The following is a 16,294-nucleotide window of genomic DNA, read 5'->3' on the forward strand; positions in this document are numbered from 1 at the left end:
ACAAAAACTAATCTCAGGTAACCTTGAACTATTTTGAGTGTGAAGATATGAACAAATAATGACATTGAATTTGAAATTGAAATATAGAATATGATTTATTTGAGAGAATATGATATTCATATAATAATAGCTATCTACACACATATTATATACCTTCATGAGATGGTATGAAACCAGGCAAAAGATAGTTACTTGACAATTTATAAAAATATTGGATGCTCAATCAGTTTAAAACCTACAGAGAAATAATAATTATTTCCAATATTAATTTGAGAACTTCCAAAAAATGTTTGGTTATGTAAAATCAAAAAACACATTAATATACCTATAATTTCCCTTAACGAATATTCAATAAAGATCTAAATAATCTACATAAACTTCACCTAATGGGTTCACTAAGGAAATTTAACAATGAAACTAGTGTTTCTAATATTTCATAACAAAAAACATCCCAAGGCTAACAACAAAATTATTATAAAAATGAACCCTCACCGGATGATTCCTATTCAGGCTCCAAGAGGAGTTGTGTCACACACATGTCTCCCTACTCCACACAAACATTGGTGGTAAGTTTTCACTTTAAAACTGCTGTTGAATAAAATAAGTTGGATGGAAATTATCCGCCATTTCATGGTACCAACGTACCAACCTCACGTACAGCCACAAGCCAAGTGTCGATGTCGATCATTCATCTCTCATTCAAAGAGGAGAACGTCAAATTACCACGGAACACGAATTAAACATCAAGGAACGATTCAACAAGTATGTTCCGTACGGAATGGGACGTTTCGGCGTCGCCGTTTCGGCGTGGCCATTTCGGCGTGGCCGTTTGGGCGTAGAGCCGTTTCGGCGTAGGCCGTTTCGGCGTAGGCCGTTTCGGCGTCGGCCATTTCGGCGTCAGAAATTTTATTTTAGTTGACTAAATACCTACATTGAGGTTTATTGGTCAGGCAATTTTTTGGAAAAAAATCTTTTAATATAGTTATTTAAATACATTGGAGTTCATTGGTCACACAATTTTAACATTAATGGTCAAGTAGAAAAATAAACTAAATATATTTCTTTTATAAACATTTTGTTATATTTTATTCTGCAAATACCTATATTGGATTTTTTATTAATGCATATTAATAATAATTGCTGTTCTCTTAATTGTCCCAGAGCTAATTAGATGATAACTGACATTTTTCAACTTTAATTAGACATACATTATATGGTATATAGACGGAGAATTTTAATATTGTTAAAATATCTTTTTTAAGCAAAAATATTTGCAGAATGTATATTTTTAAAAAAAATTAAATTATACAATATTTTCTTGAAAGGAATCTGCTTTTAAAATATTTACCATTAGTTAGTATAATAATAGTTATCCCTATATTTATTGCAGTTTCTTCGAAAATTTAAATACAAAATTCTATAAATCACATAATAATGTTATTAACATTTCCTCGAAAACTTAGGTAAAACTTCAGGTAAATTATGGCCCTCCCTGCGGTCGGGCCATAAACTTTACCTTCAGGATTAAATGTACTACTTCAGTCCCGCGGTATATAATGTACTATTATTAGGAAATACCTCGAACAGAGATCAGTTTAAGAGTTTATGTAGTGTCTTATAATATTTCATAGTAGTATTTATACGATATACAGACGAAGAATTTTTAAGCTATGGAACGAAAAATTTTATCGACCAGAGGAAGAGAGAAATTTACCACTGATGGTTTCATGTATGTTTTTGACGCTGTTAGTAAAAGCGATGAATCCCTAAAATTTTGGAGGTGTGAGAGGAAACAAACGTGCAAAGCAAGAATACATACAAGAGATGGTGAAGTCATCAAGAAAGTAAATGTTCACACTCACGACTCCTCGGCGATGGACGTGGAAGTAGCACAAGTTGTTACAAAAATGAAAAAGCGTGCTACAGAAACAAACGAAGGGACAATAGTGGTAATCAATGAGTGCCTGAGAAATACAAGTCAAGCTTGTCATGGTCGGCTCCCAAACACTGGCGCGATGAGAAAATTCATCAGACGAAAACGTAACGAAGTTCATGCAGCCCCATCAAATCCGACAACTGTTGAAGAGTTAGTAATTCCCGAGTCTTATCGTGTTTACACGTTACAAGATGGTGTAGAAGAAAATTTTTTATTAGCAGATGATGGAGAAGGATTGCAAAGAATTTTGATTTTCGGGAGAGAATCGTGGCTGCAACATCTACAGACCTCAGATGTGTGGTATGGTGACGGTACATTTGCTATAGCACCATCTCTATTTTTACAAGTATACACAGTTATGGCCACAAAATATAATGGAGTCCATCCAATATTTTATGCCATGCTGCCGAATAAAACAAGATCCACATATACCCGTATGTTTGAATTGATCAGACAAATTGTACCAAATTTGCAACCCAGAGCAATCCATTGCGATTTCGAACAGGCGGCATTTAAGGCAATGGAAGATTGTTTTCCAGGCGTCGACATCAATGGATGTTTTTTCCATTTGGCACAAAATATGAAGAAACAAGTGGCTGCTATGGGATATACGAGAGAGTATAATGCTGATCCACAATTCGCTTTAAATTGCAGAATGTTGACAGCATTAGCATTTGTTCCTATCGAACATTTAGATGATGCCTTTGCCGTTCTAGCGGAAGCTCTACCTGCTGAACACCAACCACTTGTAGACTGGTTTGAAGACTACTATATTGGACGTATGAACAGAAGAGGAAATGGCAGAAGACCAAGTTTATTTCCCCAAAGGATGTGGAACCTCTACCAGAGAACTCTGGATGGAGAAGACCGGACAAATAATCACGCTGAGGCCGCCCATAGAAGACTCAAGATGGAATTGGGAGCAGATCATCCAACCATATGGAAATTTATAGATGGCCTGCGTCAGGTGCAGAAAGGTCGAGATGTCTATTTCGAGCAACTTGTGGCAGGTAATCTCCCACCATTGAAATTAAGAAAATACAGAGACGCAGATGATCGCATTTCACGGCTTGTGGGAAATTTTGATGCAAACGGGGATGTTTTAGAATTTTTAAGAGGACTAGCACATAATTATAATATGTAAGTAGGTACTTTATTTTAATTAATATTTCGTGAATAAGTTTTGTAGGTTAAATATAAATGTCTTGTATGTAAGTATAAATGTTTCAGAATTTTTAATTGGACTAGCACATATCTAATTATAACATGTAAATAATAACTAAAATAAAATATTCATTTTTCCAAAATCTTGTTTATTCATTTATTTATATATAATATCTACAGCTAGAAGCCAATTACAGATATTACATTAACTATGAGCTAAATAACAAGCACACACACATAAGTATAAAATTGACATATACAAATCTACCATTAATATTAAAATTTTGTGATCAATGGACTCCAATGTATCTACTTAAATAACTATATTAAAAGATTTTTTTCAAAATAATGTCTTACTAATAGACTCCAATGTAGGTATTTAGTCAACTAAAATAAAATCTCTGACGCCGAAATGGCCGACGCCGAAACGGCCTACGCCGAAACGGCTCTACGCCCAAACGGCCACGCCGAAATGGCCACGCCGAAACGGCGACGCCGAAATGTCCTAGACCCTGTTCCGTAGACGCCGAAGTGTGACGTCACGTAAGTAGTCCTTTACGAGAAAATTAAAAATAATTTGAAAGAAATCAACAGAAAATAAATTAGGCAATAATTAAAGAGTTCAAAAATGAGCCCGTAACGTGTCAAACCGTTACAACAGGAAAATCATTATGGGATAGACAACGTAGCACAGAGCTTAGGCAAAGCTGTAATATAGAGAATATAAATGACTGGACACTGAAGAGAAAAAAAAAAGAATGGTATAGCCATATAAACATAATGGGAGAAGGGAGACTGGTAAAGATAGCACGAGACAGATCACCAAACGGCCAAAGCAGTATAGGAAGACCAATGAAGAGATAGAGTGACAACCTGGATATCTGATGAGGAGGCAACCGAAGATGGAAAAGGTGCGAGCCTATTAAGGAAGCAGGAAGAAGAGGAAGAAAAATATTTACCATTGATTGGGTTTTCTCTTACTCATCAATGGTAATATCTAAGAACCCAATTAGATGTAAGTTAGTAGTGGACGACCATATAGTCAAACAGGTAATGGACTGTAGATACCTGGGTGTGGAAATATCTAGCAACAGGCATCTGTGGCAAGAAACAAAATAGCAGGCAACGAAAGAAGCGAATAACTATATGTGAACACGAAAAGCAAAGTCCTCATTTATAAGACATTTGTTAGACCCGTATTGACATACGCAGTTGAGAAAAGGGCCGAGGCAACAAAGACCAAACAAATAATGAGAAAAGAGATGAAAACCCCAAGATCCATGAGAGATATCACACTCAGAGATAGGATACGAAACGAAGACACATTGAGAGAGCTAGGCGTTCAAGACGTAGTGAGATGGACAAAAGCTTGACGACGCATGTGGAGAGACCACGTAGATCAGAAATGGGCGAAGACATTGAAGTCTAACACCAAGCGACCCATAGGAAGACCCCAAAAAACGATAATACGAGAACTGGAGCTCCGGATCGCAGCAGAGACTGTAACAGAAGAAACAGGACAGGAAAATAAGAAGAAGAAAAAGAAATTCAACTCAGATAGCTAATTCACACGACCCTTTGTTTTGGATGCCATCTGTTATAAGGCAGTCATGTGCAGCCAATTGGCTGATACACATTTTTCATTTATTCATGATACCCATTCTAGAATTCTGGAACTCTGTACCAGATTGTACAGGACTACTGATTAGGTACCATATGTTTTTGGAGTACTACTCCAAAAAATGTGTACCACCTGCGATCTAGTGTGGGCCTCCATAGATCTTGTTGGTGTGCCCCTCAGAGTTCCTGCAATTCCAAGGCATAAAAGTTTTTACACCTGGTTTAATTTGAGAATAGCCATTTTTGCAACAAATTTTTTCACCATATTACTGAGGAATATGTTATCGTTTGTTCTATCATCATATTATAATTTCAATATATCTTGACTGGTTTTAAATATATTTCCCATGATTGCGTCTGGCTATCTATAACATAGTAACCTCTCGCTTGGTTAGTAGTTCTATCTGCTGATTCTAAGTACCAGATTCTGATTACTTCTGAAGTACCATTATGATTACCAGAAGGCCCTACTTTTGAAGTCCCCTTTGTAACTACAGTCAGAGTCATCGTAATATTAGGTCATCCGCATAGATCAAGACATAATATCTGTCGTTGCTGAACCATCCCTGATAAGATTCTACAATGGAGCAAAAAAATTCTCCTTACGCACAGCCTGTGGCTATCTGCATTTCTGCTCTGTTATGTGCAGCTTGTTTCGTCTATTCCTTTCAGCTGAATCGCTCTTGTGATTAATTCGTGGGAGATACCAATTAAGAGAAGGGGTCATATTAAAGATAAACCCAACATGGCAGTCTTGGTTTTACAGTACGTAATCCACCCTCTGTATGAGATTATGAAGTATCCTTTTGCACGGCTTGCAAATCTTGGGATAAGTTTAATCAACAAATATATGATGTTCTCGACTGATCCAAGGTTGATTATTTGTAAACATCATAGATATCAAAAAATCTTTTGAAAGAGTACAACATTAAAAAACATTGTAATCAAACATAAAGTAACCACTCCCTGTATTTCTGTGCAAAGAAAGACATTTTAAAATCCTAGAAAAGAAGGCTTACAATAGGGATGGCGGTTTTTGACAAAACACCGGTTTTCGGTTATACCGTTTTTTTTTGCTTACGGTTTAACCTGGCGGTTATAACCGGCCAAAAAAAAACGGTTTTTTAAAAAACCGGTTTTCGGTTTTTTTAATCCAATAGGTTACAAAGTTACATTTACAATACACTTTAGTTTGCGATACTCCATTCGACTCGATATCAATATGATCAAAATTAGTACTATCGAAAGAACATGTATTACTTTTAACACGTTTGAATTTTTGTAGAATAGGCACATTTTAACTCATTTAATATTTCCTGTATGAGTGTATCGTTTTGAAAACATAGCGAAATTCTTGGAGATTGGTTCTTGGCAATAAGAAAAAGTCACGTTCAATATCAAGAGTTAAGTGTGAAAAATAGATGATGTTTGCGTCTAATTCAACCAGATCACTTCTTATGTAAATATTATGATTACAAATACCTTTTCAAGGAAATATTATAATAAAACTTAATAATTGTTTCTGGCTGATGTGAGATTGCACTTTCAGTTTGCTTCTGTATTTTATAAAATAAAATGAAATTTGAATTAAATTTTTGTTTGGAATAATTACTTGAGAATAATAATTATGATTGGGCTCCGAAATAATACCTAACCCTAACCTAATCCTAATCACCGTAAAAACCTAATAACCGGTTTTTACTTTAAAAAGAAAAAACCGGTTATAACCGGGACAAAAACAACCGGTAAAACCGGTTATTGCCTAGTAAAAAAACCGGTTTTAGGTTTAAACCGGTAGGTTTTTCCCATCCCTAGCTTACAACCTGACCGACAATGCACAGTTGATAGTACGACCTAAGACCGAGAGCATCAATATAAATTAATCCAATTATATTGTCACAAATAATAAAATTAACTATGTACAACGGAAAAATTGGGTGAGTATTAATTTTTCTCCTTATTTGAGATATAAATTTTCAAGTAGCTTTAAGTGTAAGAACATACACTGTGCGACAGGGTTGCGTCTTATCACCGCTATTATTTAATCTGTTCAGAGTCTACATTAAGAGAAGCATTGGACGACTGTCCAAGGTGAAATCAATATTAACGGAACCAGCATAGACAACATCAGGTACGCTGATGATACCGTCTTAATAGCAAGCAACGCACAAGAACTACAAGATATAATAAATGCGGTAGTTCGTTATAGCGAACGTCATCTACCAGGGCCGTAACTACCATTGGGGCAACCGGGGCAGTGCCTTGGGGCCCCCAGCCAAGAGGGTTCCCCCAGGGGCCTCCATTTGGTTGGCCGTGCATAGATTGTAACGAGGTCAAATAAACTTTTTAAAGTACTTTCAGTCAAGTTGTATTTCGAGTTGTCCGATTGTAGTAAGTACAAGGCATATTAATTCTAACAACTTCAATGATCAATTTTAACCTGTTTCACCTGCACCATTATAAAAAATTTATTTAAAAATCTCTCCAAAGTTCTCTCATTTTATTTGCTTTCAAACCACAAAGCAGCTCCGTCTTTTAGATGGCTTCTTATAATTTCTTTGCAGTCGTCGAAGTTCTGCATATGTTGGAATTTGTTTTTTTTTAAGATTTTAATGAAAGGTACCGAATGTCGTTTTCTAATATCCCCGCCAAATTGGATTCTGCTCTCATTAGAGCTGTATACAGTTACTACCCTACGCTCTCCTCCTTTTTGACATTTTCCTATCTCCTTCAATTTTTCTTCCACTTTTTCCATATCGAATTTTAACGCATTCTCGAATTTTTCACCCACCTTTTCAATTTTCTGTATCTTCTCAGCAATATGGTTTACCTCTTCCTGCATTTTCTCTAAATAAACCTTCATATCTTCATATTTTTCCAACTCCTAACGAACAGTACCGTTCGTTGGGAGGCACTGAAATCCTCATACCAATCTGAAAGATAATCCTCGAAAGTGACTCTATAAAACCTCTTAACCCAACACGCTGGCCTGGAATATTTGATGCAGTCAATACATTGAAACAGAGATTTTGCGATGTTTTGAAGTGGCTTTCAAGTCTAGTTCTGACAAGTAACAAAAGAAATGAAAGAGACGAAGCAGCACAACTGAAAAAAAGAAACTAGAATCATTCAAATTTGTTTTGTTACTAGTTGTGCAAAATAAAATCCTTGAAATCCTCAACATAGTCTCGAAAACACTGCAATCAAAATCTTGGGACTTAACAGCTTGCAGTTTACTTGAAGAGAGCCTCTTAAAACTAACTGAAATGATAGGACAATTTGAAACCTTCTTTGAAGTGGCTTCAAATATGTGTCAACGTTGGGGAATACCAGTAGGGTTCGCTCCAAAAAGAATGCAGAAGACGAAAGAAAAACATTTCGATGAACTGTGCGAAGATGAAAGACTTCATGATCCCAAGTCATGCTTTAGAGTAACCGTGTTTTACTCAATGATCGACACATTATGCCATCAGCTAGACACTCGCTTTCAAGGAATGAAAGCAGTGTTAGATACGTACCGAATTGTTCAACCTGATTTTATTTTGAATGCAAACGAACAAGACCTTCAAAACGAAGCAATCAACTTCGTAAAACGTTTTTCTCAGATGATTTCAGATGAAAGATGGAGGGTTTAACCTCCCCTTTCTCTGGGGGTTAAACCCCCCGGTAGGGGGGCCCCAGATCATGTTTGCCCCGAGCCCCGGGGCCCACAACATCGTACTTACGGCCCTGTCATCTACATACATTTACATCTAAACTTTTCAAAACTAAAATTGTAGTATTTTCAAGGACACCTTATAAACGTAGATTTTCATGCCAACTGCCAAATATTAGAGCAGGTAACTTCCATAAAATATTTGGGAGCAAATGTCCATAACCATAACCATGTCAGTGTAACCCAAAAAAATAAATCCTATCAAGAATAGAACAAGCGAGGAGGACACTCATGAACATGAAAACATTTTTGACAATATCAGACCTTAGTCTGGAGCTCAGAATTCGAATCATCAGATGTTACGTTTTTTCTGTCTTTTGTATGGATGTGAAAGTTGTACAATGGACTCTAAAACAGATAATAGAATAGCTGCCTTTGAGATGTATACAGTATGGTGCAAATGAAAGGAATAAATTCGTTATTTCGTAAACCGGCCACTTTAAGGAAACATCCCGGAACAGGTCGATTTCTATTTTTAAATTATGATGTATTGGCATATATGCCATACTAGTGACGTCATCCATCTGGACGTGATGACGTAATCGATTATTTTTTTAAATGAGAATAACGACCCCTATTCTAGCTCATTTGAAAGGTTATTAAATTCTATATTCAGTAATATAAACATTTACATTATTTATACAGGGTGTCAAAAAAAATTAATAAATTAAATTATTTGACAAAAAAAAAGAATGTATGTAATTTATTTAATTCAAAATACATTTTACTGATGTCACAAATCAGAAAAAAAATGTTTATTTCACAAATAAACATTGCTTTTCGCTTAAATTAAATGTTCAAACTTCAAAGAAAGAGGTGGCTAGCCGGAAAGGTTATGCTAGCCGTCACTATGTGATTGCAAGTCAATTAAGTCGACTTGACATCTAGAGTTAAATTCGGAACTTATCATTGGTTTCACAACAATACCTTTTTTTAGAGCACTATGTTTCATTTAACAGTGTTTACACAAATCTAAATATAACATTACAACTTCATGAGTAATATTTTTGTATAGTGGGTTCGCTAAACTCAGACACAACTGTCTAGTGATTTTAGTAAGTAAAATTGCCAATTTGGTAAAATTGGCAAAAAATAATTACTAAATAGTTAATAATTACTAAATACTTAATAGTAATTTTACCAATTTCTGTAAAATTGGCCAAAAACATAAAAAAATACCTACTAAAATCACTAGCCAGTTGTGTCTGAGTTTAGCGAGCCGACTATACTTAAGTTGTAATTATTAGCATAGCGAGAACATGGGACTTAGCATCAACATAAAAAAGACGAAGTTCCTTATAATCAGCCGTCTATTATGTCAACATCAAAATTCAAGACTAGCATATAACAACCAAGATGTAGAGCGCGTAAGAAAGTTTAAGTACCTGGGAACCTGGCTATGTGAAGACTGGATGTCGGATATGGAAATTAAATGTCGGATAGAAAGAGCCAGAAGTGCATTCATGAAATTCAGAAACGTTTACGAACTCTGACTTTGACCTAAACCTAAGACTAAGATTCACAAAATGCTATATATGGTCGGTGCTCCTATATGGCATGGAAGGATGGACTTTAAAAATAAACACAATGAATAAGCTAGAGGCATTTGAGATGTGGATCTATCGACGAATCCTTAAAGTTCCCTGGACTGCAATAATAACAAATGAAGAAATCCTGAGAAGAATTGGTACAGAACGACAACTGATGTGCACAATTAAACATAGAAAAACGGCATACCTGGGGCAGCTAATTAGAAATGAAAGATACCAGTTTCTGCAAACCTTAATTGAAGGAAAGATCGAAGGAAGAAGAGGAGTGGGCAGGAAGAAAATGTCATGGCTCCGTAATGTCAAACAATGGACAGGACTAAAAAACATAGGAGACCTAATACATACTGCAAGGAACAGAGAAAAATGGTCAAACGTGATCGCGAACATCCATTAGTGGATTGCCTAAGAAGAAGAAGAAGAATTATTATTATTTCAGCATTCGTGTTCTTCCTCCATGCCCTGTTCTTATGTGAGTTTCGAAAAGGATATCAAACAACTCTTCATTTGTAACATAATACTGGATATTGGTTTCTCCTGGTTTTAATGGCACAACTAACTTGTCATCATCATTAACCTTTAAAATGTTAAAACATTTTAAACGCCTGTAGTCCAAAGGTGTACTGTACTTAATTTTAGCAGAATTCAGTATCTGTATCTGTCTTGAGAAAAATAAAAACAATTGTCTTCTCGTTTACTTTCAATTAGGGCATGTAATTTTTGAAAAAACGCCTAATATAAAATCAACTTAGCTTGCGCTTCTAAACCTTGTGTAGGAATGACCGGAGACAACAAGAAATAAAACACGCCACCCTAAATCATCAAAAACTAGTTACAACCGCTTATTTCCGACATTCACCGTAACTCTTTTGCGATTGTCGACATACACCGGTGATCGTCCGAAACTATAGCAAAATTTATAAATAATCGGTCTTTCACCAAGGCATTTGGCGTGTGTCGACATTCACATTCACTGGTGAATGTCGACATACACCAATTTCGGACTTTCACAGTAACATACAGGGTGATTGATTAGTAGGGTAAAGCTCAATAGCTCCGCAATAGTAATAGATAGCAATAAAAGTTAATAACAAAAATTTTAGCCACCTTTGAGCTTCACATTACAAAATTAGTTAGAATGTTCGATAACACAGTGGCAGACCAAACTTATGTTTTTTTAAAAGGAACACCCTATATTTTATTTTAAATTCGAAATCCTGTTAACTTCTCCATCACAAAAATATAAAGGTTTGTTATGTTATACAGGGTATTTACAAAGTTATAACCAATTTTATATGAAAATCGTAACAAGTCCAACTCCCTGTATAAATAAAAATAAGCAAAACAACAATGGTTTATTAATGCCATACTTTTTAACGTATTGTCAAAATTTTCAAGAATGGCCGACATTGCTAATTTTCTTTATATCAAATACAGGGTGAGTCAAAACGCAAGTACATTATTTTCTCAGTAATTTTAAATCGAACACCCTGTATTTTATATCACTATTGAAAAGTACCATTACCGTACTTAAATTTTTAGATAACATTCCCTATGTCTAAATTTATTAGTTTTCGAGATATTTTCATTTTTCAATGGACCAGTAGCGTGGCCACCCAAATCACCAGAATTTAATAAACTGGACTGATTTTTTTGGGGTAATGTTAATAATGAAGTTTATAAAATACCTCCAACAACAAGGGATGAGATGAAAAATAGAATACAAAGTGTATTTCGATGTGTTAATTTACAATTGCTCCGTAGAGTAAGTAGCTCATTCAATGATCGTTTTTAGGCGTACTTACATAAATGTGTTAGGAGATAATTTTGAACACCTTATGTAATTAAATATTAAAAATATTTTATTAAAAGTAGCTTCTAATTTTTTCAAACATGTTTTTTTGCAAAATGTATTACTGATAAATTATGATTCGTTCTTTATTTGTTACATTGTTACATTTACATACAAAAGTAGTGTTTAATTGTTTTCACAAAATATTGCATTTTGTGTTTGTGTGTTTTTTTTGTAAAATTTATTACTAATTTTCTTTATTTATTGGATTGACATAAAAAGATAGTTTTTAATTGTTTCAAAAATGTTGCATGTAGTGGTTGTGTTTTTGTTTGTAAAATGTATTACTAATAAATTATTTTTATTTCTTTATTTGATACAGTGTTACATTGATTACCGGATTGATAAATCGGTAATCTTCAATTGTCAATTCAGTCATGGCTTACTTAAAATTTAGATAAATTTAAACACCTAAAATAATTTACTCTGAAAAATGAAAATATCTCGAAAACTAATAAATTTGGGCATAGGGAATGATATATAAAAATTAAAGTACGTTAATGTTACTTTTCAATAATGATATAAAATACAGGGTGTTCCATTTAACATTACTGAGAAAATAATGTACTTGCGTTTTGACTCACCCTGTATTTGATATAAAAAAAAGTAGCAATATTAATAATTCTTAAAAATTTTGACAATAAATAAAAAAATATGGCATTAATAAACCATTGCTGTTTTGCTTATTTTTATTTATACAGGGAGTTGAACTTGTTACGATTTTCATACAAAATTAGTTATAACTTTGTAAATGCCCTATATAACATTACAAACCTTTCTATTTTTGTGATGGAGAAGTTAACAGGATTTCGAATATAAAATAAAATATAGGGTGTTCCATTTAAGAAAACATAAGTTAGGTCTGCCACTGTGTTGTCGAACACCCTGTAACATTCTAACTAATTTTGTAATGTGAAGCTCAAAGGTGGCTAAAATTTTGGTTATTAACTTTTATTGCTATCTATTACTATAGCGGAGCTATTGAGCCTTACCCTACTAATCAATCAACCTGTATATACATAATCCGACAGCTTGGATTCAGTTCGCTTCGGGATACACCACAGGCGGCTCTGAAGACGCTGAAAGGCAGAAACCTTGGTCAGCCGATGGTGGTGGCCCCGAGTCGAATTTAGTCTAAAGCTGTCTTTTTTTACAAATTTTATTATTTTTTTAATTGCAAAGAGCAGTACTTATACTTACATTATCTGATACTTTACTAATAATTCTAGCAATATCAATTCCTGAAGGACCCTTACCAACAATGAGTACTTTTCGATTTTTGTACCGATCCGGTTTCCTATAATCATGGCTATGAATGATCGTTCCTTGAAAGTTTTCAGTGCCTGGAAATTTTGGTATGAAAGGAGTAGAATAATTTCCAATACAGACAAAAATGGCGTCAAATGTCTTTGTTTCGCTAAGTTTAGATTTCAGGTCCTTGATTTCCACTGACCACTTCCCCCTTTCGAGGGGAGTGACTTTGATTACATGTTTAAAAAGCTGGAAATAAAAAAGCAGGACTGAATAAAATAATAAATAAAGATAATGCATTAATATAACGAAAGTGTACCAGTAGCCGACTGACCCCTCTCCCAGTAGTTGATTCTTCTTCTTCTTCTTCTTTTTGTGTACACATGACTCTGTTTTTTTCAATGTGCCTCCAGTAAGTTGTCATTCCATTGATTTCGTGGTTTTCCCACTGCTCGTCTTCCTATTGGGGAACCGTCTACTCTATTTATTTTTATTATGTTAATGTAGTCATTCCGTACTACTCTTCTTTTTCTTACTCAGTTATTAATGTTCTCCACTTGCATCTCCATCGTATATCTGTACTTCCAGCTCTGTCCCATAGATAGGGTACACGACAATTAGACCGAAATCATTAGACCGAAAGCAGTGGATCGAACTCATTGGACCGAAAAGCACTTTACCGAAACCTCAGTAGACCGAACAGCATTAGACCGAAATGGTACATAAATCAAAAAGATTGCACTAATTATTTAAAGATTTTGTATATCTGTCTTATTGTTTATTGTATTTTTTTGTATTATTCTATATACTATAGACTGTGTAAATTGCTATTCTGTACAGTCTGATATGAAGTAATATTCATCCGTTAAACAGATTAGTGAAGGTAAAAATAAATTAAGGGTAAAGTGACGTTAGGCGAATTCCACATAACTTTAATTTTTAGTATTGTACACAATAAATAAAAAAATTAAACCACAAACAAAAAAAAAAAGCAAAAAAATAAACAAAAAGCAAAGCAAAAACAACCTCTAAACTATTTTTAGTATTTAATTTTTAGTATTGTACATAATAAATAAAAAAATAAACTAAATACAAATAAAAACAAAAAACAAAGCAAAAAACAAAGCAAAAAACAACCTCTAAACTAGCCAGTACTTTGTGCTGTGAGTCCTAAACCTGGATAAAGGGCGAAGGGAGGTTGATGTTACCCTTGCTCAGATTACAATCCTGTTTGAGCACCCTGGATTATGTACCTAATGATTTTCGGTCTCATGCTTTCGGTCTCCTACTTTTTGGTCTAGTGAGGTTTCGGTAAAGTGCTTTTCGGTCTAATGAGTTCAGTCTTCTACAGTACTGCTTTCGGTCTAATCAGTGCTGTTTTTGTGACGGTACGCGCCGGTACGCCGTACCGGCACCTCTTGGTACAAAAAATTTAAAAAATCAACAAAATTATAGACAAATTCCTGAATTCTTCCCTTGCTCCCAAATAGCTTTAAAACGCCCTTATTGATGATAAATTTAAAAAGTTTTCCCGGTGGTGAACCCCCCTATGAACACTCCCCAGAACCCCAGGAACATTGCGTACCGGAACCATTGCGTACCGGAACAATTTTAAATAACATTGTTACAAAAACAGCACTGGGTCTAATAATTTCGGCCTCTTTACAGTAAACCGTCCCATAGTACCTATGTTACTATTGATTTTTCGAAAGGTTTTCATCTCTGCTGTTTCTATCATTATTTTTGTCCTCTATATGTAAATGTAAATTTTGCCTTTCATTTCTTTTCCGATGTCATTATTTCTCCATATTGATTTATTCAGGCCACTTGCGGCTTTATTTGCTCTATTAATACTCCAGGGTAATAAGCTAGAAATAGACCATGTTCGGGACACTCAAAGATCCAGGTAGCTGACTACTTTTTTAGTTATTGTAGACCTATAGGAAGGAAACCTACCTAAATATTTTTTCAAGAATTGTTTAAACAAATTAGACTGTTTGCTAATTAATAAATTTATAAATAAATTGCACATTTGTAATGTACGTAGAAATTCAATGCAAATTAAAAAAAGAAAGATCAAAATCCATTGAGTTGATCCGGAGATACAGAAAACTATATTCGTTTGAAATTGCTTTTTCGGTATTTTAACTCGGTGGATTTGTAGGTTCCCCCTAGTAATCGTTTGAACTACATTTTTGAAAAATCGTAGAGGGTGCTGTGAAGGTACAATGTTTGTGCAAATTTTTCAAGAAAAAATACAAATCCCATTCTTTAAAATGGCATCAATGAGATTCCTTAATTATTATAAACAAATTAGCTGTGAATTAAAAAAAACATATGGCTAACTTTGTCCCAAATGAACCCAGGCTAAATTTTTTTATTTGAGAATTCGTGTTAAAATACTATAGTTTCGAATATATAAAAAGATTGTTTCTACGGACAACATTTTTAAAGTTATTCTAAATGTTTATAAACTACAAAATTTCAAAAATTTGGCATTCGGATTTTTGACTATATTAATTATTTTTTTCTTTTTTTAATACATTTTGATTCTATCACTCTTCTACTTTCATTTGGCATACTCAGAATTGCCCTATCTTCATTATTTTCTGTCTTATCTTATTGCAAAATAAAGGTCTCTGGGAAAAACAAATTGAATAACTCTTAAACTAATTAATGGATCGGTCTCAAATTTTTAAGGTTTGTTAAGTACGCCAATACCCAACTTTGGTTGAAACAATAAAGTTCTAAGATAATTTTAGTAAAAGTTATTAACAAATAATGATTTTCACTTATTTTGCAGTTTGCGTAGCAAGAAATTAACTTTTTAACTTTCAAAAATCGGCATTTTGAAGGTTTTTCAATGTTCTAAAAAACTGAATTTTGTAGTTTTATGTCAACTATTTAGCTTTTGAATGGAGTGCAAAAAATCGAAAAAATTGCGATTTTTGCACTAAATTGTTAATAATTAAAAAACGGACGCGAAATCTAGACAGGAAACAGGTAGGTTTTCTTCCCATAGATCTACAATAACTAAAAAAGTAGAGCTACCTGGATCTTTGAGTGTCCCGAGAAAATCCTTATTACTCTGAACTATAACTTGATCTTCCAGTTCTATTTCGAGGTTCCCATAGCTAGATAGTGTGATGCCTAGATATCTAAACTCCATCATTTGTATTAATATCTGACCCTCCAGCTCTAATTTACAT

The 16,294-nt window shown here is 34.2% G+C and overlaps 1 protein-coding gene across 5 annotated transcripts in view; it reads right to left on the reverse strand.

Annotated features, from left to right (window-relative positions):
• Positions 1-16,294, reverse strand: part of LOC114325338 (GPI ethanolamine phosphate transferase 1-like) — a 229,856-nt gene that overhangs the window by 136,633 nt on the left and 76,929 nt on the right. For 3 of the 5 annotated variants that reach the window (XM_050642687.1, XM_028273392.2, XM_028273391.2), the window contains exon 4: positions 13,035-13,334. The exons of the other annotated variants lie outside the window; for them this stretch is intronic. In XM_050642687.1, coding sequence (XP_050498644.1) covers positions 13,035-13,334 — 300 coding nt within the window. The remainder of the gene's footprint in view (positions 1-13,034; positions 13,335-16,294) is intronic. 5 annotated transcript variants of the gene reach the window in all.

This window comes from Diabrotica virgifera, chromosome 1 (assembly GCF_917563875.1).
Source record: "Diabrotica virgifera virgifera chromosome 1, PGI_DIABVI_V3a".
NCBI lineage: Eukaryota > Metazoa > Arthropoda > Insecta > Coleoptera > Chrysomelidae > Diabrotica > Diabrotica virgifera.